The sequence below is a fragment of the Trachypithecus francoisi genome, unplaced genomic scaffold (assembly GCF_009764315.1).
Source record: "Trachypithecus francoisi isolate TF-2019V2 unplaced genomic scaffold, Tfra_2.0 Lachesis_group9, whole genome shotgun sequence".
Classification (NCBI taxonomy): domain Eukaryota; kingdom Metazoa; phylum Chordata; class Mammalia; order Primates; family Cercopithecidae; genus Trachypithecus; species Trachypithecus francoisi.
In genome coordinates, this window is record NW_022681474.1 from 60,525,705 (window position 1) to 60,551,888 (window position 26,184).

General features: G+C 46.3%; 2 protein-coding genes across 2 annotated transcripts in view; both read right to left on the reverse strand.

Annotated features, from left to right (window-relative positions):
- The window catches only part of ANKRD30A (ankyrin repeat domain 30A), a 159,289-nt gene extending 155,882 nt beyond the window's left edge, over nucleotides 1-3,407 (reverse strand). The window contains exon 1 of the mRNA XM_033208467.1: nucleotides 3,153-3,407. Within this exon, the coding sequence (XP_033064358.1) occupies nucleotides 3,153-3,376 (224 nt within the window). The 5' untranslated portion in view covers nucleotides 3,377-3,407. The remainder of the gene's footprint in view (nucleotides 1-3,152) is intronic.
- A 210-nt stretch (nucleotides 3,408-3,617) lies between these two features.
- Nucleotides 3,618-24,448, reverse strand: LOC117082273 (microtubule-actin cross-linking factor 1, isoforms 1/2/3/5-like; the record flags this gene model as incomplete). Its single annotated transcript, XM_033208896.1, has 7 exons — nucleotides 3,618-3,731; nucleotides 16,606-16,797; nucleotides 20,153-20,470; nucleotides 20,829-21,037; nucleotides 22,432-22,555; nucleotides 22,833-23,009; nucleotides 23,900-24,448. Coding segments are annotated over 6 exons (1,428 nt in total), but the record flags the coding sequence as incomplete, so codon positions are not given.
- Nucleotides 24,449-26,184: the final 1,736 nt, after the last annotated feature.

The following is a 26,184-nucleotide window of genomic DNA, read 5'->3' on the forward strand; positions in this document are numbered from 1 at the left end:
GTTTCTCACTTCAGAAGTGTTTTTGTTTGAAAGATGAGAGGAAAATCTTCAATTGAGATTCAATCCTAATACTCCAATTTTAAATCTCTCACTTCGCTCAGGCTGAGCAAGTAAGTGTGAAATTTTTAAGAATGAAAGGGTCTTGAGAGTTAGAATGTATCTTCTACGTAATAGGCATTCAGCTTACATGTGATAAATGGATTAAAAGAATGGATCAATACAGTTGGGAAGTTCAGTATCTTAAAAAACTGCTATAAATAAAGCACTTATATTTGCTCTTTTATTTTTCTAATAATGACACTACATTAAAGTGATTAATCTATAGTTATTGACATATGTAATAAATCTATATAATAAAAATATGTGTCTAATAAAATGCATATGTAAATCAATAAACACAGATAAAAAGATTCTCTTCTGAAGATGCTAAAAGTTCACAGAACATACTAATCCACAAAAAATAAAAATTAAAATATAGAAAGCAAGAAACTATTTTATCTGTGCAAAATTCATATTGCTGCTCCTCCCAAAAATTATTTTATTAATAATAAACTTTTACTAATAGCATTGTCCATGCTCAATGCAGAAATCAAAGATAATAAAAAGGAAAAACATTTTATATTAAAACAAATGTCCTTAACAAATTTTATGTTTTGTACATAATTTCAGATAACACAAGACCATAGTCTTTATGTATGTATAATCAAACTGAACTTTACCCTCACTTAGTATACCAAAATACATTTTCAAATGTCAACATGTTTCTGAATATATTTCTACCTTGAGTGATCACATATTATCCCATGCTGTAAACTCACTGAAATGTATTTATAAAAGCCATTAAATGGATTATTATTAATACATTGATATTTTAAACAGTGTTCAGAAAAGAAATTGTTTGTATGTTTCATTATTTTCTAAAAGTATTTTTGTGTAATAGAATTGATCACTAATGGGCATATACAATTTTTAAAATATGGTACTTACCATCAAATTGTCTATTTGAAAAGTTATCTGCAACTTAAACTTTAAGGAGTACTATAAATATCACTGCTTTTTACCCTCACAAACTTTGTGGATAGAGAACAGTATTTGACTCCTTTTTTAACTTAAATGCCTTCCCTAACCGGGAACACTAAATATTGTTTCCTTTGTGCATAGGTCACTTGCGGATCTTAAAAAAGGACTTTGCCCAATTTTAAATTACAGGCCAAGTACTTTTTTTAGATCTGCAATTTAGATCTCTAATTTAAATTGCCCAATTTTAAATTAGAGAGATTGTTGATTTGAGTGAATTCTCTATAAAATGAAGATTTTTAAATCTAATATATATATACACACACGTATAGTAAATATTTTTACAAGTATGCTGCCTTTTATTTATTCTCATATGCAGAGTGGTTTAATTTTTGTTTTACTAAATTGCCCTTCAGAATGCTTGCTTCTGACATTCTTAGAAAGGTTTTGTCAACATAAAAATGTATCTCTGTAAATAGGCATATATGTTTTCTTCTGTTATTTTTATCATTTTCTACATTAAAAACTTTTAATCTATATTCCATCAGGAACTTATTTTCTGGCATAAAAATCTAGTTTTCTCCAAAAAGCAGGCATTTCACTTAGGAAACTAATTATTTTCCTACTAGTATAAAGTGTGACCATTACCAAGTTCTAAATTCTTACATATGTTTGGGTGTTTCTGGATTTTCTATTCCGTCGTATTAATTTACCTGTCTTTTCAGCTGTTAGCAAACAATTTGTGATTTTTTTTTTTTTTTTTTTTTTTTAGGGAGACAGAGTTTCTCTGTCACCTAGGCTGAATTGCAGTGGTGGGATCTCGGCTCACTACAATCTTCACCTACCGGGTTCAAACCACTCCTGTACCTCAATCTCCCCAGTAACTGGGATTACAGGTACCCGACATCATGCCTGGCTAATTTTTGTGATTTTGTAAGAGACGGTGTTTCACCTTATTGGCCAGGCTGTTCTTGAACTCCTGACCTCAGGTGATCCACCCGCCTCAGCCGCCCAAAGTGCTGGGATTACAGGCGTAAGCCACCACGCCCGGCCCATCTTGTGCAAGTTAATAGCACATTTTGCTATCTAGAAGGGCAAGAGTTTTCTACTCCATTACAAAATATTTAAAATGTCATCACAATAGTAAAAGCCTTTGTAATTCAAAAAATGGTAAAACATTGATAACTTTATTTGGTTTATGTAAAATTGATAGAGAACCCGCATCTTAAGAAAAATCAGTCTTCTTAAGTTCAAGAACATAAACCATCTTCCTACCTCAAAGTTTCCTTCTAAGGTCCCTCAGCAAAGAACATATTTACATAGACATTCATTGATATCAAAATGGATATTGGACTTTATCCAAAGAATTTTTAGCCAAGAAGTACATATATTATGGGAATTATTTCATTATGCACCATTTCATAATGTAGCTAACATTATCTTTTAAAGCCTGTACATTAAAAGTAAAACCACTGGCCGGGCGCGGTGGCTCAAGCCTGTAATCCCAGCACTTTGGGAGGCCGAGACGGGCGGATCACGAGGTCAGGAGATCGAGACCATCCTGGCTAACACGGTGAAACCCCGTCTCTACTAAAATATACAAAAAACTAGCCGGGCGAGGTGGCAGGCGCCTGTAGTCCCAGCTACTCGGGAGGCTGAGGCAGGAGAATGGCGTAAACCCGGGAAGTGGAGCTTGCAGTGAGCTGAGATCCGGCCACTGCACTCCAGCCTGGGCAACAGAGCGAGACTCCGTCTCAAAAAAAAAAAAAAAAAATGAATAAATAAATAAAAAAAGTAAAACCCTGTATGTACTTAATTTTGTGAGTTAAATCATTAAAATTCTCTACACAGTGCTCTGTGAGAGGAAGTAGGAGTGAAGGAGAAAGCAGCTAAAGTTTGGGGTTGATTTTAAGGTGGCCTGGGCCTTCCACCCAGCAGGGCGCCCCCATCCCAGGCCTGGAGGCCTGCCCGGGAAGAAGGCCTAGACCCCGGGGCCCAGGGTGGCCGCCCCGCCGCCAGCCATTCCTCCACCTGCTCCCTTCCTCCCCAGGCCCCCCAGGCCCCGACTCTGAAGGGCCGACCCTCCCGCAGCCAGCATCTCCTTCTGCAGCCCCGGCTGAAGCACGGCCTGGTACCTCTTCTTGGAGTCTTTTACATTAAGGTTGATGGTCTTCTTCTTCGCTGTAATCTTCTCTAGCTTTAAGACTCGGCCCTGGGAGGCAGCTTTATGGATCTTTCTAAGATCCCCATAGTGGATGATGTAGGAGTCGTTGTTGGTGTACACTAGCTCGCTGAAGGGGCTCGGGCGCTCAGGGACCGTGGGCAAGTCCAGCACACCGAAGGGAGGAATCCACTGCATTACTGCGGCAACCTGCCAGAGAGAGCCCGCGCCTCCCGATCGCCCTTCCCCAACCCCCTCCTTTGGCCCTGGATTCCCGCTAGCCCTTCCCCAGCCAACACACGCCCTCTCCCACCCCGATCGCTATCGACATTCTTCGGTCCACGCACTGCCTCGATACACGTAAAAAGTTCTGTTTTCGCCAAGCTCTTGCACACTCAGGCCTCTCTCAGCAGAAACGTGCACAGCAGAGCCGTTAGCCAGCAGCGAATGCGCAGCTCAGCAGGCTGAGGAGACACGAGCCCTGGCCACGTTCCCCCGGCACCGCGTGCTGGTGGCAACTGCCGCTGAGGCGCTTCCCTGTTGGCGGGCCTCCCTGGAAAGGAACATGGTGGGCGCCATGCCACACCGCCCGCTTGACATACCACTCCCGGCCCCTCCTCGAACTGCGATCCAGCAGCTGGACCCTGGCACTGGGCACGGTGCAGCCTCTGGGGTGGCACTGAGGGTCGGTTCCCGCCCTCCTGCAGCCAGCGACCAACCTCCTGACTTAGACGCCCCGGGGACTCCTGGCCCAAGGATCCCCGCTTCTGGTGACGCTGACCGTGTCAGGGTTGCAGCCCCTGCTCCTGCGTGCCATACTCAGGTGGGAGCTGTACCTGAGTCCATGGTGGAGGTTAATTTTGTCTTTCTTATAGTAAAGACGGGGTTTCTCCATGTTGGTTAGGTGGGTCTGGAACTCCCAGGCTCTGGCAATCTGCCCAGGATTGCAAAGTCCTGATCCCAGGACAGATTGCCTGGGCCTAGGAGTTCCAGAACTGCCTGACCAATATGGAGAAATCTCGTCTCTACTAAGAAGGAATACAAAATAAGCCGGGCATGGTGGCACATTCCTGTAATCCCAGCTACTAGGGAGGCTGAGGAAGGAAAATAGCTGGGACCCAGAAGGCAGAGGTTGCAGTGAGCCGCCCGTGGAACATGGGGGCCTCATGCCACACGGCCCGCTTGACGTAGCCACTCCCGGCCCCTCCTCGACCTGCGATCCAGCAGCTGGACCCTGGCGCTCGGCAAGGTGCAGCCTCTGGGGTAGCACTGAGGGTTGGTTCCCGCCCTCCTGCAGCCAGGGACCCACCTCCGGACTTAGGCGCCCCGGGGGCTACTGGCCCAAGGATCCGCACTCCTGGTGACGCCGACAGTGTCAGGGTTGCAGCCCCTGCTCCTGCGTGCCATATTCAGGTGGGAGCTGTACCTGAGTCCATGGTGGAGGTTACTCTTGTATTTCTTTTAGTAAAGACGGGGTTTCTCCATGTTGGTTAGGTGGGTCTGGAGCTCCTAGGCTCAGGCAATCCGCCCAGGATCGCAAAGTCCTGATCCCAGGAGAGATTGCCTGAGCCTAGGAGTTCCAGAACTGCCTGACCAACATGGAGAAATCTCGTCTCTACTAAGAAAGAATACAAAATGAGCCGGGTATGGTGGCACATTCCTGTAATCCCAGCTACTAGGGAGGCTGAGGCAGGAAAATAGCTTGGACCCAGAAGGCCGAGGTTGCAGTGAGCCGCCCGTGGAACATGGAGTGCGCCATGCCACACGGCCCGCTTGACGTAGCCACTCCCGGCCCCTCCTCGACTGCGATCCAGCAGCTGGACCCTGGCACTGGGCACGGTACAGCCTCTGGGGTGGCACTGAGGGTCGGTTCCCGCCCTCCTGCAGCCAGGGACCCACCTCCTGACTTAGGAGCCCCTGGGGCTCCTGGCCCAAGCTTCCGCGCTGCTGGTGACGCTGACAGTGTCAAGGTTGCAGCCCCTGCTGCTGCGTGCCATGTTCACCTGGGAGCTGTACCTGAGTCCATGGTGGAGGTTAATTTTGCATTCTTTTTAGTAAAGACGGGGTTTCTCCATGTTGGTTAGGTGGGTCTGGAACTCCTAGGCTCAGGCAATCTGCCCACGATGGCAAAGTCCTGATCCCAGGACAGAATACCTGAGCCTAGGAGTTCCACAACTGCCTGAACAACATGGAGAAATCTCGTCTCTACTTAAAAAAATACAAAATAAGCAGGGCATGGTGGTACATTCCTGTAATCCCACTAGGGAGGCTGAGGCAGGTAAATAGCTTGGACCTCGAAGACGGAGGATGCAGTGAGCCGCCCGTGGAACATTGGGGGCGCCACGCCACACCACCCGCGTGACATAGCCACTCCCGGCCCCTCCTCGACCTACGATCCAGCAGCTGGACCCTGGCACTGGACACGGTACAGCCACTGGGGTAGCACTGAGGGTCGGTTCCCGCCCTCCTGCAGCCAGGGACCAACCTCCTGACTTAGACGCCCCGGGGGCTTCTGGCCCAAGGATCCCGGCTTCTGGTGACGTTGACAGTGTCAGGGTTGCAGCCCCTACTGCTGCGTGCCATGTTCAGGTGGGAGCTGTAACTGAGTCCATGGTGCAGGGTAATTTTCTATTTCTTTTAGTAAAGACAGGGTTTCTCCATGTTGGTTAGGTGGGTCTGGAACTCCTCGGCTCAGGCAATCTGCCCAAGGTTGCAAAGTCCTGATCCCAAGACAGATTGCCTGGGCCTAGGAGTTCCAGAACTGCCTGACCAACATGGAGAAATCTCGTCTCTACTAAGAAGGAATACAAAATAAGCCGGGCATGGTGGCACATTCCTATAATTCCAGCTAATACGGAGGCTGAGGCAGGAAAATAGCTGGGACCCAGAAGGCGGAGTTGGCAGTTTGCCGCCCGTGGAACATGGGGGCGCCATGCCACACCGCCCGCTTGACGTAGCCACTCCCGGCCCCTCCTCGACCTGCGATCCAGCAGCTGGACCCTGGCACGGGGCACGGTGCAGCGTCTGGGTTGGCACTGAGGGCTGGTTCCCGCCCTCCTGCAGCCAGGGACCCACCTCCGGACTTAGGCGCCCCGGAGGCTTCTGGCCCAAGGATCCGCGCTGCTGGTGACGCTGACAGTGTCAGGGTTGCAGACCCTGCTCCTGCGTGCCATATTCAGGTGGGAGCTGTACCTGAGTCCATGGTGGAGGTTAATCTTGTATTTCTTTTAGTAAAGACGGGGTTTCTCCATGTTGGTTAGGTGGGTCTGGACCTCCTAGGCTCAGGCAATCTGCCCAGGATGGCAAAGTCCTGATCCCAGGACACATTGCCTGAGCCTAGGAGTTCCAGAACTGCCTGACCAACATGGAGAAATCTCGTCTCTACTAAAAAAAAATACAAAATAAGCCGGGCATGGTGGCACATTCCTGTAATCCCAGCTACTAGGGAGGCTGAGGCAGGAAAATAGCTTGGACCCAGAAGGCCGAGGTTGCAGTGAGCCGCCCGTGGAACATGGGGGCGCCATGCCACACGGCCCCCTTCACATAGCGACTCCCAGACCCTCCTCGACCTCCGATCCAGCAGGTGGACCCTGGCACTGGACACGGTGCAGCCTCTGGGGTGGCACTGAGGGTCGTTTCCCGCCCTCCTGCAGCTAGGGACCAACCTCATGACTTAGGCGCCCCGGGGCCTCCTGGCCCAAGGATCCCCGATGCTGGTGACGCTGACAGTGTCAGGGTTGCAGCCCCTGCTGCTGCGTGCCATGTGCAGGTGGGAACTGTACTGAGTCCATGGTGGAGGTTAATTTTGTATTTTTGTTAGTAAAGACGGGGTTTCTCCATGTTGGTTAGGTGGGTCTGGAACTCCTCGGCTCAGGCAATCTGCCCAGGATCGCAGGACAGATTGCCTGAGCCTAGGAGTTCCAGAACTGCCTGACCAACATGGAGAAATCTCGTCTCTACTAAAAAAAAAATACAAAATAAGCCGGGCATGGTGGCACATTCCTGTAATTCCAGCTAAAACGGAGGCTGAGGCAGGAAAACAGCTTGGACCCAGAAGGCGGAGGTGGCAGTTTGCCGCCCGTGGAACATGGGGGTGCCATGCCACACGGCCCGCTTGACGGAGCCACTCCCGGCCCCTCCTCGACCTGCGATCCAGCAGCTGGACCCTGGCACTGAGCACGGTGCAGCCTCCGGGGTGGCACTGAGGGTTGGGCCCGCCCTCCTGCAGCCAGGGACTGACCTCCTGACCTAGGCGCCCCGGGGGCTTTTGGCCCAAGGATCCGCGCTGCTAGTGATGCTGACAGTGTCAGGGTTGCAACCCCTGTTGCTGCGTACCATGTTCAGGTGAGAGCTGTACATGAGTCCATGGTGGAGGTTAATTTTGTATTTTTGTTAGTAAAGACGGGGTTTCTCCATGTTGGTTAGGTGGGTCTGGAACTCCTAGGCTCAGGCAATCTGCGCAGGGTTGCAAAGTCCTGATACCAGGACAGATTGCCTGAGCCTAGGAGTTCCAGAACTGCCTGACCAACATGGAGAAATCTCGTCTCTACTAAGAAAGAATACAAAATGAGCCGGGCATGGTCGCACATTCCTGTAATCCCAGCTAGTAGGGAGGCTGAGGCAGGAAAATAGCTTGGACCCAGAAGGCCGAGGTTGCAGTGAGCCGCCCGTGGAACATGGGGGGGCGCCATGCCACACGGCCCATTTGACATAGCCACTCCGGGCACCTCCTCAACCTGCGATCCAGCAGCTGGACCCTGGCACTGGGCATGGTACAGCCTCTGGGTTGGCACTGAGGGTCGGTTCCCGCCCTCCTGCAGCCAGCGACCAACCTCCTGACTTAGACGCCCCGGGGACTTCTGGCCCAAGGATCCCCGCTTCTGGTGACGCTGACCGTGTCAGGGTTGCAGCCCCTGCTCCTGCGTGCCATATTCAGGTGGGAGCTGTACCTGAGTCCATGGTGGAGGTTAATTTTGTATTTTTGTTAGTAAAGACGGGGTTTCTCCATGTTGGTTAGGTGGGTCTGGAACTCCTAGGCTCAGGCAATCCGCCCAGGGTTGCAAAGTCCTGATCCCAGGACAGATTGCCTGAGCCTAGGAGTTCCAGAACTGCCTGACCAACATGGAGAAATCTCGTCTCTACTAAGAAAGAATACAAAATAAGCCGGGCATGGTCGCACATTCCTGTAATCCCAGCTACTAGAGAGGCTGAGGCAGGAAAATAACTTGGACCCAGAAGGCGGAGATTGCAGTGAGCCGCCCGTGGAACATGGGGGTCGCCATGCCTCACATCCCGCTTGACATAGCCACTCCCGGCCCCTCCTCGACCTGCGATCCAGCAGCTGGACCCTGGCACTGGCCACGGTGCAGCCTCTGGGATGGAACTGAGGGTCGGTTCCGGCCCTTCTGCAGCCAGGGACCCACCTCCGGACTTAGGCGCCCCGGGGGCTACTGGCCCAAGGATCCGCACTCCTGGTGACGCTGACAGTGTCAGGGTTGCAGCCCCTGCTCCTGCGTGCCATATTCAGGTGGGAGCTGTACCTGAGTCCATGGTGGAGGTTACTCTTGTATTTCTTTTAGTAAAGACGGGGTTTCTCCATGTTGGTTAGGTGGGTCTGGAGCTCCTAGGCTCAGGCAATCCGCCCAGGATCGCAAAGTCCTGATCCCAGGAGAGATTTCCTGAGCCTAGGAGTTCCAGAACTGCCTGACCAACATGGAGAAATCTCGTCTCTACTAAAAAAAAAAAATACAAAATAAGCCGGGCATGGTGGCACATTCCTGTAATCCCAGCTACTAGGGAGGCTGAGGCAGGAAAATAGCTTGGACAAAGAAGGCCGAGGTTGCAGTGACCCGCCCGTGGAACATGGGGGCGCCATGCCACCCCGCCCGCTTCACATAGCCACTCCCGGCCCCTCCTCGACTGCGTTCCAGCAGCTGCACCCTGGCACTGGGCCCGGTGCAGCCTCTGGGGTGGCACTGAGGGTCCGTTCCCGCCCTCCTGCAGCCAGGGACCCACCTCCTGACTTAGGGGCCAAAGGGGCTTCTGGCCCAAGGATCCGCGCTGCTGGTGACGCTTTGCCGCTGCGTGCCACGTTCATGTGGGAGCTGTAGCTGGGTCGATGGTGGAGGTTAATTTTGTATTTCTTATAGTAAAGACGAGGTTTCTCCATGTTGGTTACGTGGGTCTGGAACTCCTCGGCTCAGGCAATCTGCCCAGGGTTGCAAATCCTGATCCCAGGACAGATTGCCTGAGCCTAGGAGTTCCAGAACTGCCTGACCAACATGGAGAAACCTCGTCTCTACTAAAAAAAAAATACAAAATAAGCCGGGCTCGGTGGCACATTCCTGTAATCCCAGCTACTAGGGAGGCTGAGGCAGGAAAATAGCTTGGACCCAAAAGGCAGAGGTTGCAGTGAGCCGCCCATGGAACATGGGGGGCGCCATGCCACACGGCCCGCTTGACATAGCCACTCCCGGCCCCTCCTCGACTGCGTTCCAGCAGCTGGACCCTGGCACTGGGCACGGTGAAGCCTCTAGGGTGGTACTGAGGGTTGCTTCCCGCCCTCCAGGAGCCAGGGCCCACCTCCTTAGGCGCCCCGGGGGCTTCTGGCCCAAGGATCCACGCTGCTGGTGACGCTGACAGTGTCAGGGTTGCAGGCCCTGCTGCTGCCTGCCATGTTCAGGTGGGAGCTGTACCTGAGTCCATGGTGGAGTTTAATTTTGTATTACTTTTAATAAAGACAGGGTTTCTCCATGATGGTCAGGTGGGTCTGGAACTCCTAGGCTCAGGCAATTTGCCCAGGGTCGCAAAGTCCTGATCCCAGGACAGATTGCCTGAGCCTAGGAGTTCCAGAACTGCCTGACCAACATGGAGAAATCTCGTCTCTACTAAGAAAGAATGCAAAATAAGCCGGGCATGGTGGCACATTCCTGTAATTCCAGCTTATACGGAGGCTGAGGCAGCAAAATAGCTTGGACCCTGAAAGCCAAGCTTTGCAGTGAGCCGCCCGTGGAACACGGAGGGCGCCATGCCACACGGCCCGTTTGACATAGCCACTGCCGGCCCCTTCTCGACCTGCGATCCAGCAGCTAGACCCTGGCACTGGGCAGGGTGCAGCCTCTGGGGTGGCACTGAGGGTCCGTTCCCGCCCTCCTGCAGCCAGGGACCCACCTCCTGACTTAGGGGCCAAAGGGGCTTCTGGCCCAAGGATCCGCGCTGCTGGTGACGCTTTGCCGCTGCGTGCCACGTTCATGTGGGAGCTGTAGCTGGGTCGATGGTGGAGGTTAATTTTGTATTTCTTATAGTAAAGACGAGGTTTCTCCATGTTAGTTACGTGGGTCTGGAACTCCTCGGCTCAGGCAATCTGCCCAGGGTTGCAAATCCTGATCCCAGGACAGATTGCCTGAGCCTAGGAGTTCCAGAACTGCCTGACCAACATGGAGAAACCTCGTCTCTACTAAAAACAAAATACAAAATAAGCCGGGCTCGGTGGCACATTCCTGTAATCCCAGCTACTAGGGAGGCTGAGGCAGGAAAATAGCTTGGACCCAAAAGGCAGAGGTTGCAGTGAGCCGCCCATGGAACATGGGGGGCGCCATGCCACACGGCCCGCTTGACATAGCCACTCCCGGCCCCTCCTCGACTGCGTTCCAGCAGCTGGACCCTGGCACTGGGCACGGTGAAGCCTCTAGGGTGGTACTGAGGGTTGCTTCCCGCCCTCCAGGAGCCAGGGCCCACCTCCTTAGGCGCCCCGGGGGCTTCTGGCCCAAGGATCCACGCTGCTGGTGACGCTGACAGTGTCAGGGTTGCAGGCCCTGCTGCTGCCTGCCATGTTCAGGTGGGAGCTGTACCTGAGTCCATGGTGGAGTTTAATTTTGTATTACTTTTAATAAAGACAGGGTTTCTCCATGATGGTCAGGTGGGTCTGGAACTCCTAGGCTCAGGCAATTTGCCCAGGGTCGCAAAGTCCTGATCCCAGGACAGATTGCCTGAGCCTAGGAGTTCCAGAACTGCCTGACCAACATGGAGAAATCTCGTCTCTACTAAGAAAGAATGCAAAATAAGCCGGGCATGGTGGCACATTCCTGTAATTCCAGCTTATACGGAGGCTGAGGCAGCAAAATAGCTTGGACCCTGAAAGCCGAGGTTGCAGTGAGCCGCCCGTGGAACACGGAGGGCGCCATGCCACACGGCCCGTTTGACATAGCCACTGCCGGCCCCTTCTCGACCTGCGATCCAGCAGCTAGACCCTGGCACTGGGCAGGGTGCAGCCTCTGGGGTGGCACTGAGCGTCAGTTCCACCCTTCTGCAGCAGGGGACCCACCCCCTGACTTAGGCCCCCTGGAGGCTTCTGGTTCAAGTGTCCGCGCTGCTGGTGACGTTGACAGGGACGGGGGACCAGCCACCAGACCAGGCCGAGGTATTCCTTTCTGATGAATAAATTGACTCGGTACCAATTTATCATCAGAAAATATCGACTACTTCACTAAACCAACTCGCAAACTTCTCCCCACGGTGCTGTGCTTTTTTTTTTTTTTTTTTGAGACGGAGTCTCGCTCTGTTGCCTGGACTGGAGTGCAGGGGCGCAATCTCGGCTAACTGCAACCTCTGCCTCCTGGATTCAAGCAATTCTACTGCCTCAGCCTCCCAAGTAGCTGGGATTACAGGTGTGTGCCACCGCGCCCAACTAATTTTTGTATTTTAATAGAGACTGGGTTTCATTATGTTGGTCAGGCTGGTCTTGATCCTGATCTCATGATCCACTTGCCTCAGCCTCCCAAAGTGCTCGGACTATAAGACAAGAATAAACCACCGTGCCCTGCTGTAATTTTTTTTTTTTTTTTTTTTTGGAGGCGGAGTTTCGCTCTGTCGCCCAGGTTGGAGTGCAGTGGCGCAATCTCTGCTCACTGCAAGCTCCGCGTCCTGGGTTCACGTCATTCTCCTGCCTCAGCCTCCAGAGTAGCTGGGAGTACAGGTGCCTGCCAGCACGACTGGCTAAATTTTTTTGTATTTTTAGTAGAGACAGGGTTTCACCATGTTAGTCAGGATGGTCTCGATCTCCTGACGTGATCCGCCAGCCTCAGCCTCCCAAAGTGCTGGGATTACAGGCTTGAGCCATCCAATTTCTTTTTCCTTTCCTTTTTTTTTTTTTTTTCCTTGAGATGAATTTCGCTCTCGTCGCCCAGGCTACAAGGCAATGGTGTGATGGGCTCACTGAAACCTCCGCCTCCCAGGTTCAAGCAATTCTCCTGCCTCAGCCTCCTGAGTAGCTAGGATTACAGGCATGTGCCACGATGCCAGCTAATTTTGTATATACATATATTTTTTTTTTTTTAGTAGAGACAGGGTTTCTCCATGTTGGTCAGGCTGGTCTCAAACTCCCGACCTCAGGTGATCCGCCAGCCTCAGCCTCCCAAAGTGCTGGGATTACAGGCTTGAGCCATCCAATTTCTTTTTCCTTTCCTTTTTCTTTTTTTTTTCCTTGAGATGAATTTCGCTCTCGTCGCCCAGGCTACAAGGCAATGGTGTGATGGGCTCACTGAAACCTCCGCCTCCCAGGTTCAAGCAATTCTCCTGCCTCAGCCTCCTGAGTAGCTAGGATTACAGGCATGTGCCACGATGCCAGCTAATTTTGTATATACATATATTTTTTTTTTTTAGTAGAGACAGGGTTTCTCCATGTTGGTCAGGCTGGTCTCAAACTCCCGACCTCAGGTGATTCACCTGCCTCGGCCTCTGAAAATGCTGGGATTACAGGCATGAGTCGCCATGCCTGGCCAATTACTTTGCAATTTAAGTAACATAAATGCTGGCCGGGCACGGTGACTCTGGCCTGTACTCCCAGCACTTGGAGAGGCTTAGCCCAGTGGATCACCTGAGGTCGAGGTCGAGACCAGCCTGGCCAATATGGAGTGAAACCCCATCTCTACTAAACATACAAAAATTAGCTTGTGGCCTGGCGCGGTGGCTCAGGTCTGTAATCCCAGCACTTTGGGAGGCCGAGGCGGGCAGATCACCTGAAGTCAGGAGTCGGAGACCAGCCTGGCCAACATGGCAAAACCCTATCTGTACCAAAAATAGCCGGGCGTGGTGCTGCCTACCTGCAATCCCAGCTACTAGGGAGACTGAGGCAGGGAGAATCACTTGAACCTGGGAGGCAGGGGTTGCAGTGAGTGGAGATCAAGCCATTGCACTCCAGACTGGGCAACAGAACGAGACTCCGTCTCAAAAACAAAGTCTAACTAAAAATAAAAATAAAAAATAAAAAGTCTAACAAATTGTAGAGACTACATTTCATTAACTTGCAGTGTTTTCTTTTTTTTTTTTTTTTGAGGCGGAGTCTCGCTCTGTCGCCGGACTGGAGTGCAGTGGCCGGATCTCAGCTCACTGCAAGCTCCGCCTCCCGGGTTTACGCCATTCTCCTGCCTCAGCCTCCCGAGTAGCTGGGACTACAGGCATCCACCACCTCGCCCGGCTAGTTTTTTTTGTATTTTTAGTAGAGACGGGGTTTCACCGTGTTAGCCAGGATGGTCTCGATCTCCTGACCTCGTGATCCGCCCGTCTCGGCCTCCCAAAGTGCTGGGATTACAGGCTTGAGCCACCGCGCCCGGCAACTTGCAGTGTTTTCTTTGTTAGTTTACACTAAAATTTAATTATTTATTTCAGAATAGGCTAGAAAGGTATAATGTGCTCTCTTTTCCATTGGAGATGAAAAATAGGAATGATTATTCTTGGCTCTTCAGGAGTCCTTGAAGGTCCTTGGATCTTCACAAAGAAACTCACAATTTCTGTTCTTCTGACTTTTATCCCTAGTGAAATTGATTCTTACCAATTAAGCATCAGTAAAATGACCAAAATAACTACAACGTGAAGAAGGGTTAATAACTAAAAACATATTCAAATATATATGGCCACCACTAAGACCTTGATCAATAAAAGGACAAAGAAAATGAATGCACTTTTAACACATACATGTATACATGGGACTGTATTCTTTTCACTAGTAGCGATTAAAGAAATGCTAATATAAAAAAGAGTAAATGAACCATCCTACACTATTAAAGGGGCGTAAGAAAGGAACACTGATGGTCCAGTTAATAATACTACCAAAAAGGCAAACTAATATTTTTCTGGGGGCATTGTAAATTAGCATAGTGCTTTCTGAAGGACATCTGCCAATATGTTTTTAAAAATAAAAGGATTTAATTCTCTTTGATCTACTGGCTTATGCTTTGGAATTTATTCTAAGGAAATTGTTCAAATGAACAAAATGAAATACATAAATGAAATTATTTGTTGCATCATTATTTTCAATAGGGAGAAATTACAAATTACTTAATTCATCATAGAAACGTGGATAAATGATAGACTATCAACTTAGAAACATACTGTATTCTTGGCCAGGTGCGGTGGCTCGTGCCTGTAATCCCATCACTCTGGGAAGCAGAGGTGGGTGGATCACTTGAGGTCAGTAGTTCTAGACCAGCCTAGCCAACATGATGAAACTGGTCTCTACTAAAAATACAAAAATTAGCTGGGCATGGTGCACGCGCCTGTAGTCCCAGCTACTTAGTAGGCTGAGGCAGGAGAATTGCTTGAACCTGGGAGCTGGAGGTTGCACTGAGCCGAGATCGCGCCACTGCACTCTAGCCTGGAGGGCAAAGCGAGAGCCCATCTCATAAAAAAAAAAAAAAGAAATATATTATATTCTCTCTTAGAAAGGGTAGATGAATGGAAAAGTATTAATAATGAAAATAACCAAAAATTTGACTTATAAACTATGGAATTATAACTATTAGTATTTGAAAATATATGCAGATCTACAATTCTTCATATGGAATTACAAAATTCAACATTTATGAATACCTAAACATAAGCTTGGTAAAATCCGATCTATGCTGATGTAGAGGTATTTATAGTCTTATTTTTTTAGCTGGAGTTTTTGCTCTGTTGCCCAGGCTGGAGTGCAATGGCACAATCTTGGCTCAGTGCAACCTCCACCTCTTGGGGTCATGCAATTCTCTTGCCTCAGCCTCCTGTGTAGCTGGGATTAAGGCACCTGCCACCACACTCAGCTAATTGTTAATAGAGACAAAGTTTCACCATGTTGGCCAGGCAGTTCTCGAATTCCTGACCTCAGGTGATCCACCCACCTCAACCTCCCAAAGTGCTAGGATTACAGGTGTGAGCCACCGCACCCAGGCAAGGGTAGTCTTTACTGATCCCAGTTCATGTGATTATTCATATGATTTGCAACTAGGGATATTCCAATAATATGCAGTATATTTACCACATTACCTTTCTAAAATCTAAATATCTTTGAATTGTGATTTCAAAGAAATCTGACTTTGAAATCTTAGTTTGAAATCTGATCATAATGATTTCAGATAAGCTACTGGAAAATATTACAAATGACAAAAATTGTGCATTAAGATTAAATTGTTGATTAACTTAAGTCACCTTGCAGCCGAGTGTGGTGGTTCATACCTGTAATCCCAGCACTTTGGGAGGCTGAGGCAGGTGGATCACGAGGTCAAGAGATCAAGACCATCCTGGCCAACATGGTGAAACCCCATGTGTACTAAAAACACAAATATTAGCTGGGCGTGGTGACACACACCTGTAGTCCCAGCTACTCGGGAGGCTGAGGCAGGAGAATCGCTTGAACCCAGGAGGCAGAAGTTGCAGCGAGCCAAGATCGCACCACTGCACTCCAACCTGGGCAACAGAGCAAGACTCTCTCTCCAAAAAAAAAAAAGAAAAACAGAGACCTGAAGATACATTCACTGCTATTACAAAATCTGGTAATCTGAAATCTCAAGAAATCCTAAGAGGAAATTCTTAGAGTAAGAGATAAGACTTGGACATTTCTTTCTATATCCTTAATTGGTTATAAAGACTGAAATAAACTACAATAGAAAAATGCTCTGGCTGGGCTTGATAGCCCATGCCTGTAATCCCAACACTTTGGTAGGCTGAGGTGAGCAGATTGCCAGAGCTCAGGAGTTTGAGACCAGCCTGGGAGACATGGCAAAACATCGTCTCTACAAAAAATACAAAAAATTAGCCAGGTATGGTGGCGCCTGTGGTACCAGCTACTTGGGAGGCTGAAGTGGGAGGATTGCTTGAGCCTATGAGGTCGAGTCTGCAGTAAGCCGAGATCGCACCACTGCACTCCAAGCCTGGGTGAGAGAGGGAGACCCTCTCTCAGAAAAAAAAAAAAGAAAAAAGAAAAAAAGAAAAATGCTCCAACCAGTTTGCTCAGAAGTCCAAGAGACTATTTAGTCTTCAGACAGTGTGCTTTCATGGTGATGGAAGTGACAATAAAAAAACTAGGGACAGAAGTTAAAATGTATACTCGAATGATTTCCAAGTTACAAGCAAATAAATACATGTAAAAGAAAAAGAAAAACAAGGTTAAGACTTACTTTAAAATCTGCTAATTGTTGGTTGATGATTTCCACTTCGGTCCCCACTACCCACTGGAGGGCCTCTGCCTCCTCTGCTGCTGTGGTCGCGTCATTGAGTCCTTTCAATTTCCTGTAGAAGTCCTCTACACGGCAGGTGGATCACAAGGTCAGGAGATCGTAGCCATCCTGGTTAACCCGGTGAAACCCCATCTACTAAAAATACAAAAAGAAATTAGCCGGGGGTGGTGGTGGGCGCCCGTAGTCCCAGCTACTTGGGAGGCTGAGGCAGGAGAATGGCATGAACCCGGGAGACGGAGCTTGCAGTGAGCTGAGATCACGCCACTGCACTCCGGCCTAGGCGACAGAGCAGGACTCCGCCTCAAAAAAAAATTCAGATTTTGGAGCATTTCAAATTTTGGATTAGGAACACTCAACTTGTATTATGAAGAACTAGATAGACATGATAGAAAAAGATAAACATGATTCGTACTTCAGAATAAGCTTAAATTGTTAAAAGATTCAAATGTAAAAAAAATTAAAACAAGTTTTAGAATAAAGCATAAGTTTTTTCATAACCTGGGTGTGACAAAAATCTTTCAAACTTTGACTAAAAATACATATTTAATAAAATATTGATAAAATCTTCTGTTTTAGAACAAAAATTCCACATTTACATGTCAAAAAACACCATAAGTCAAAAGCACAAACTAGGAAACAATATTTCTAACGTATCATAGATAAATAATTAATCTCTCTAATATATAAGAACTCTAAAAAAAATTTTTAAACTCTAAAACTTGAGAGAAGACCCAAAATCTTGACCAAAAAAGGACAAAATGCATGAACAGGTAGTTCACAAATAAATGACACTTAAATGTAAAAATATACTCAACCTCGCTTATAAGAGAAATAAAAATTAAAACCACATTCACGTATCATGTTTTACCAATCACATCAGAAAAAATTTAAAAGCTTGATAATAAATTTTGTTGGTGAGGCTGTAGGGGAAACAGGTACTCTAATACACTGCTGGTGGGAATGCAAAATGGTGAAATCTCAAAGGAGGGGAATTTGGCTATTTCTAACAAAACTACACATGTATTTACCCTTTAATGCAACAACTCCACTCTAGGAACTTATTCTGATAGGAAAAAATACAGTTATTCAGTTGTAATAGCACAATTTCGGAAACAACAACTGAAATGTCCACACATATAAGTCTTGTTGGCCAGGTGTGGTGGCTCACGCGTGTAATCCCTCTGGGAGGCCAAGGCAGGCAGATCACCTGAGGTCAGGAGTTGGAGATCAGCCTGGCCAACATGGCGAAACCCCATCTCTAATAAAAATACAAAAAAACTATCCGGGCATGGTGACAGGCGCCTATAATCCCAGCTTCTTGGGAGGCTAAGGCAGGAGAATCGCTTGAACCCAGGAGGTGGAGGTTGAGGTTACAGTGAGACAAGATCGTGCCACTGCACTTCAGTCTGGGCTACAGGGCACAGAGTAAGACGCTGTCTCCAAAAAAAAAAAAGAGTCTTGTTGATTAAACTATAATTCTTCTACACAATGAATGTATGGTTTAAAAAATGAAGATGCCTGTGAATCCATATTAAGTGACTTCCAAGACATAGTAAGTAAAAAAGCAAAGGATTATGTAATATACCCTTCTTTTTTGTAAGGAAGAATGGGAAATAAGAATGTGTGTGTATGTTCATTTTGGTAAAAAGAAATAGAAAAAAATAAACCTGAAATGTGTTACTTTGTGGATGGGTGAAAATGGGATGGAAGAGACAGGAAAGACAATGAGAATGTATCCTTATTCACTTCCTATACCTTGAGTATAACTTTTTGAATAGTTTTAACTTTTGAGCTATGTTAATGCTTTACATATTTAAAAATAAGTTTAATCAACAAAGATAGAAAAATAAAGTCCTAAAGTTGAATACAAATAGAAACAAATCTAATTATATATGAAATTACAGAAAAAATAATTCAGGTAATTTTTGAATACAGTACACAGTGGGTCATAGGCTAAGGACTAAAACAAATCCAAAGAAATATTCAATTTTATTTAGCAGGTTTGTTATTGGTAGAAATACTAGTGTAATCCTAAAACTATCTTATATTTATTGTAGAATAAAACAAATAAGTAAATATATTGAAGTTGTTGCTGGGAACTAGGGTTCTCCCTACAGTTTGAAAGGAAGATACAAATGTGGAAAGAAGGAAGATTCCTATGGTGTTGAGTTGACACTAGACTGTCAGTATGATTTTATGATATAAAAAACATACGCATATATTTCCTAACACTATCTATTAAAAAGAACTAAAGTAGTGACACTCCAGTAGCTCACCTGGTGTCCAGATTTGGTTTCTAAACATCATTCCCCACTATAAGTGGGGCTCCTTGGATAAATAGCTGATTTCAGATAGGGGACAAGGAAATACATTATTGTGTCACAAATACCTGGAGTGCCAAAAGTGCTCTTATGCTGAGGAAGACAAGTCAAAAAGCCACAGGAACAAAAGTTTTATCTGTTCCCATTGGTACTTTCAATTTAGTACATGTCTGCTGTAACTTACTTGAATATAAAATATAGCAATGTGAAATTATTAAAAAAAAAAAAAAAGCCACAGGAGATAGCTTGAAGGGGCTCCCACTGACCACATTTGGGAAAACGTTAAGTATCATAAAGAATAATGGTAATACTAAATACAGAAGCCCATAATGATACTCTTTTATATTTTTATAACAGAGGGAAAACAATTAGCAACTGGTGAATCTAGATGAAGAGTATGCTGGTGTTTAATGGACCATTCCTTCTGCTTTTCTGTAAAGTTTGAAATCATTCAAAGCAAAAAGAAGAGCAAACAAAACCAAACAACGAGATTCCACTTTAATCTGGAAAATGTTAGAAAGCTGGAAAAGGTGAAGGCAGCAATGCAGAGATATAGGAATGCTGAAGTACTACGGGTGGGAATGTGTGCTGGTACAGCCATTCTGGAGCTTAAATTGGGCACTATTGAGTCAAATTAAATTAATATATGCATATGCTATGACTTGGCAATTCTACTTCTGGGTATATATCCGTGGTAGTTGTTAATACTTTTTACCAAATATTTCTAGCTTTGCACCTTCTAGGTATGTGGTGAGATTACATTTCCTCACCCTCTTGAAAGGTATAGGTGGTTTTGTGGAAAGTGATTTGACTAATAAAATGTAAATGGATAAAATATGCCCTTTTCCCACTGAAGCAGTAATCATGAAAGCTTTTATCAGGATGAAATCTCCATCAATCTGCATCCCTTGAGTGTGTATGATAAGCTGAGTGGCTCCGCTGATTTGGGTTGAACATGTAGTAAGAATGAAAAATAAATATTGACTGTGTTGGTTAAAAAATGGACAAATGATACCTAGTTTACAGGATCACTGTAATAATTCCCAAAGATAATGCAGGTAAAGTTTCCAGCATACTGACTGACGTAGTATGTGCTCAGTAAATGCTGGTTCTCTCCCGGCCCTTCTCTCCCCTTTATTCTGCTAACATGGCAGATATATCCTCACCTGGATCTGTTGGAAGAAACGTGTAATATCTTGATCTGGCTGATTTCCAGAGGCCAGCATCCGACTTTTGTTTTCCATGAATTGCTGCAGCTTACCAGAGAGATGTTCAAACATCTCTGCCTGGGGCAGAAGCCTCTTTAGGGAGCTCTCCTTTTCTTGCTGCTGTAGACAGAGCTGTTCCAACTGCTGGCTCATCTCTGCCAGTTTGCCCTGCAGCACTGCTGCTGGGGTACTGTCTGCTGTCTCCATGAATCGGGTCACCATCTCACGGGTGGCCTCCAAGCTGCTCTTTTGCCGAGCAATGTCCTGTTTCAATTTCTGTCATGAAGAACACGTCTGTCAGCTCCTGGCTCACTTATTCCAGGACATCTGAGCCACAAACTAATAACTATATGCTATATCACAAGGGGGACTGGAGGACTGCAACTGAGCCTTCAGAAGACCACACATCTCATCCCCTTAGCTCTCCACTCCTTCTACCACATGACTTTGCTATCACCACTTTCATTCCAGCTCAATTGGGTAGAAATATCTTTACATGGATTAGTTATCATTTCTAAATCTTATTAGATGATTCGCAGATGTTAAGTTCTCTCTTGTTACTTTTTCAACATTATATAATGATGGCACATAGCAAACATACCCTCTATGCCAGCTCTTGGGACACAGGTCTTACCATATTTGTGGCTAAGGCTTCCTGGATGACTCCTGATGAGAGTGATGCCACCTGCTTCCCTTCCAGGTTTTGTTCAACTTCCCCAATAGACTGTGACAGGCTCTCCAGGCTTTCCTGGACACTCTGAGATTGGGCAATTGCTTTCTGCAGCAGAGAAGATGGCTCAGCCAGGCTATAGGAGAGGCTTTGGAAGTGGCTGAGTATGGAATCTGAAAAATCAGGCCATGAAAAGAGAGAGTGGAGACAATTTTTGTATTATGCTTTTAAAGACTGTATTTAAACTGCTCATTTAAAATCTTTACTATTGTCACTTTTTTTATAGGGATGTGGTCTCAATATGTTGCTCACGCTGGTCTTGAACTCCTGGCCTCAAGCAATCTTCCTACTTCAGCCTCCTAAAGTGCCTGGATTACAGGCATGAGCCACCATGCCCAGTCCTACATTGAACATAGTAATTGTAATAATAATTGACATTAAGACCAATGGAAGAAATAAGCTTGAAATGAATTAGTATTAGAGCCAAGTTCAATAAGCATTAGTTATTTACCGCATAAAAGAACCAGAAATTGTACTAGATGCTGAGGACTAAAGATACTGAAGTATCTTATCTGACATCTACAACTTAAAGACTTTGAAACAGAGCATAGGCAGAGGAAGACACATCATAATTAATGATAAAAATAAAATCTTAAGTGGTATATTAATACTAGAAGTACTGTCCTTGAGAAGCCCAGAAGGAAGAATAATTATCTTTCGTTTCTTTTCAGGAGTGGAATGGCTAAGTCAAGCTATTTAACACATGCATTACCTCACATACTTATCAGTTTTTTGTGGTGAAAACACTTAAAATATACTCTCGCAGCAATTTTCAAGCAACGAGATATATATATATATATATTTTTTTTTTTTTTTTTTTTTTGAGACGGAGTCTCGCTCTGTTGCCCACGCTGGAGTGCAGTGGCGTAATCTCAGCTCACTGCAAGCTCCAACTCCCGGGCTCACGCTATTCTCCTGCCTCAGCCTCCGGAGTAGCTGGGATTACAGGCGCCCGCCACCATGCCCGGCTAATTTTTTTTATTTTTTGTATTTTTAGTAGAGATGGGGTTTCACCTTGTTGGCCAGGATGGTCTCGATCTCCTGACCTCGTGGTCCACCTGCCTCAGCCTCTCAAAGTGCTGGGATTACAGGCGTAAGGCACCACGCCTGGCCTGTATACAAAGCATGGTGACATCTTGAAGCATGGGCAAGATTTCACCATGCTTTGTAAGCATCCAATAAATGTTAGCAGCTAAGCAATAGGAAAAACTTCAGGGGTAATACAAGGTAAGTGGTTTACTTGGGAAAGAAAAGAAGTAGGTGTGGCTAGAAGATAGATGCCTGGGGAAAAGGGACTGAAGCCAGATTGTGAAGGTCCTTCAATGGTGCAAGAATAAAGTTCATTAGAGGATGAGCTCTTTGATGACAATCTATGTCTATTCATGTTTACATTCTCAGCCTCTAGCCTGGCACCACAGATATTTGCACAACTCAATGTGACATATTGCAGAACAGAGGTACATACTAGGAATTAAGGGAGTACTATTATACTATTGCTGCTTTATACCTGTAGTTTCTTGAACATGCTTGTGGTCTGGGGCTGGCTCCCCTTCAATTTCCATTATGTCACGAGCTACTTTTTGGAGTTTTTCCACAGGTACTTGGTGCTCAGCCAATTCCTCCTGCAACTGCTGCTTGTCCATGAAAAAAACAAACAAACAAAAAAACCATCTAAGTAAGTAATCAAAGCTGATTCTAGGAATCCGGAGCTACTGAACAGCTTTACAGAAAAATTCTAAGTTTACCCATAGCCATAAATATTAGAAGCAAGTATTTAGCACTCAGATCTCGTCCAAGGCATCCCAACTACTGCCTTTATTTTATGTAAGCATTTGCTTTATTTTGGAGTACTTTACGCCATGGAATACTAGGTCTTGACACCACAACACAGCCTGTATCCTAACTTACCTTTGTTGTTGCAAGCTGCTGCTGGAGAACTCCAGGGTCGTAGGCAACTGTATCTGAGAGGAGCTTCCCCACATTGGCCTCACAAGTCTGCATCCAGGCCTGCAGGCTGTCAGCACTGTTTTGGAATTGATGATACTGGCCTAACAGCATATTCAGGTGAGATCCTAATCGTGTACACTGTGCCAAAGAAAGGAAGGTAAGCAGACTTGAGCAAGGTCAGGCCAGAGGCAGCAGTTGCCCAAAGAAAGAGGCCTGGCTTTATTACAGAGAACTCACTGTAACTTCAGAAAAGGGTAGTGCCAGAACCCATGGATAGATGGGTAGCAATGATCTATAAGTGTGGGTCCCCACTGTTTGCTCCATATTATCCACCTCGATCTTCTTACATATCCAGGAAAATTTAATGATATATATGACAAGCCCCCAAAGAAATGAACAGCAGGTTGCAGACAAAGGTAGGGGTTAATAAGTGCAAAAAGTGTTCTTTCTTGGGGATTAGAAGTGTTGGCAGAAGGCATAAGACAGGTAAGAAGAGCTGACTGGATTCTAAATTTTAGAAGAAAGAGGAAGTTCTTTAGATAGGAAAGAAAGGATATACCCTAGATGCTCTGTCCAGAAATAAAAACTGTGCAGTTGGTTTAAATTTCCTCTGTGTGCTATGTCTCTTGGGAGCCCAAGTCTGCTAGTCAGGATACAGGAAGGTGAATACTTCCACCTTCATCATCAGTGTGACATACTCCTGCCAGTGCTAGGTATTAGGTATTAGCTAGCTATCAGGCCTTTGGGCTAATACCTATGTATGTTACATTTTTTGCATTGTCTGTGAAGACTTTCTGCCCATGGTTCAAGTATAAATCAGCTCTCCTGCTGTGTCCTGCAAGCTGCTGCTGGAGAACTCCAGGGTCGTAGGCAACTGTATCTGAGAGGCACTCCAGCCTAGGCAACAAGAGCGAAACTCCATCTCAAAAAAAAAACCTGGGGTTCTTATTCTGAGCCCCAGACACTACCTACATTGTGTGAGGGCTGCCATGATTGTTTCACAAAGATGCCAGGAACTGCCCCCTTACCTCTGAGTGGAGAGCAGTGTACCTTTCTGTTGCATCCTTCAACTTGTCCTTTACTAAGTTTCCAATTTCTGATGGTTCTTTGCCTTCCTTAAAACTGTTTTCCGTGTCCAAGACTTTCTGTCCTGAGATAGTCACAAATCTCAAGTCTCCTTTGTGGGAAATGACATCCTCTGAGAAGCTTCCTTGCCGCTTCAGCAGGGAGGGAAGGGCCTCGGGGCTGCTGCCTCCCTTATGCATGTTCTCCAGCTCTTTCTCAGATCGTTCCAACCAGCTTTCAAACTCTCTATGATCCTGCAGACATTTCTGCAACTCATCCTGAAGTGTCTGCACCTGCTTCAGTTCTGCCTCTGATTGGGCCAGGGAAGTAGAATATTGCTCCTTTAGCTCTCCCAGCTTTTCTTGCAGCATCTGTTGTTCCTCAGGTGTGAGATTGTGGCCATGCTGATCCAGGAAGGCCTGAGCTGACTGGGTGGCCAGAATGAAATATTGCTGCTGGGACAGCAATTCTTGGTGACGGGCCCGGTAAAAAAAAATATCCCCCCAAACAAAGGACAATCAGTAGGGAATCCACAATAATTTGAGGTATACAAGACTGGACTGCATACTCCATGTGAGATCTGCTCACATTAAGCCTTGGTCTTTTCACCCACATTGCTGTCAAGTCATATACCTCTCTCAGTTTTGCTGCATGTCACATTTTTCCGTTAACTTCATTTTATTCAGTTCAGCCCCTTGTTTTAGGTATAGCCCTTTAATTTAGATGCTGACTCTTAAATTGTACTTATAATCTTTAAGGACCATCTACATATAAGCTAGAAGTAGGGAGAGGTCTCTATCTCTACTCAATAGACCACTTTTCCAGCTGCTCAGAAATCATCAATATCAGTCACTCTCTAAATAGTACGCCACATGCCAATCCCCTCTGAACTGACATGTATAGGACTTTATGGTTTTCAAAGAGATTTTACATATATTATCTCATTTGCTTTGTGGCACAACCTATAATATAGGTAGACAATATAATACCCATATTAAGAATAAGTGAATACCGGCCGGGTGCAGTGGCTCACGCCTGTAATCCCAGAACTTTGGGAGGCCGAGGCAGGCGGATCATCTGAGGTCGGGAGTTCAAGACCAGCCTGACCAAACATGGTGAAATCCCATCTCTACCAAAAATACATAATTAGCTGGGTGTGGTGGTGCGTGCCTGTAGTCCTAGCTACTCAGGAGGCTGAGGCAGGAGAATCACTTGAACCCAGGAGGCGGAGGTTGCAGTGAGCCAAGATCATGCCATTGCACTCCAGCCTAGGCAAGAAGAGCGAAACTCCATCTCAAAAAAAAAAAAGAAAAAAAAAAGGATTAACTGAATACCAAAAAGACGTTATATATCTTGACTAAGGTCATGCAGTTTGTTAAGGAACAGAACTGCAACTCAAACCTGACTCTCTTAGCTAAACTATACAAATGGACAACTAATAATCATCTACATTAGTGGAAGGGTAGCTGAATAAATCATACATACGACAATATAAAAACTGCAAGTTCAGCCAGGCACGGTGGCTCATGCCTGTAATCCCAGATCTTTGGGAGGCCAAGGTGGGTGGATCACGAGGTCAAGAGATCGAGACCATGCTGGCCAACATGGTGAAACTCCATCTCTACTAAAAATACAAAAATTAGCTGGGCATGGTGGCATGTGCCTGTAATCCCAGCTACTTGGGAGGCTGAGGCAGAATTGCTTGAACTTGGGAGGCAGAGGTTGCAGTGAGCCGATATCATGCCACTGCACTCCAGCCTGGCAACGGACTGAGACTCCATCTCAAAAAAAAAAAATGCAAGTTCTTAACTGTCACTCATGTGTCCATGAAGACTGTCCCTACTAGGAAAGGCCATGGAAAATTAATTCGATAATTAGAGAGTAAACTGTATTTCTGGGTAATAATAAGTAATTGGTACTTTCTAGTTGTATGTACTTTGTCTATGTGCTTATACACAGACCTTCTTTCTATTCCAGCGGAATGTGAGTTCTTTGAGGAGAGCTGTGAGTTTCTGTTTTGAAACATAAGATGTTCTTCCCGAGTCTAGAAGACAGTGGGAGTTGTCAGTATTCCTGACTACCTATACTGTTTATGCCACTACTTAGAGAAGGACTACTGAGCATCGTCTACTTTTAGCCTGTATCAACAGCAACCTGATCGCCTCAGCTTCCCACATCATTTCAAGAAAGCTGAGTGACTAGGAGGTTGAAGCTAGGTTTTTGAGACCAGCCTGAGCAACAACATAGC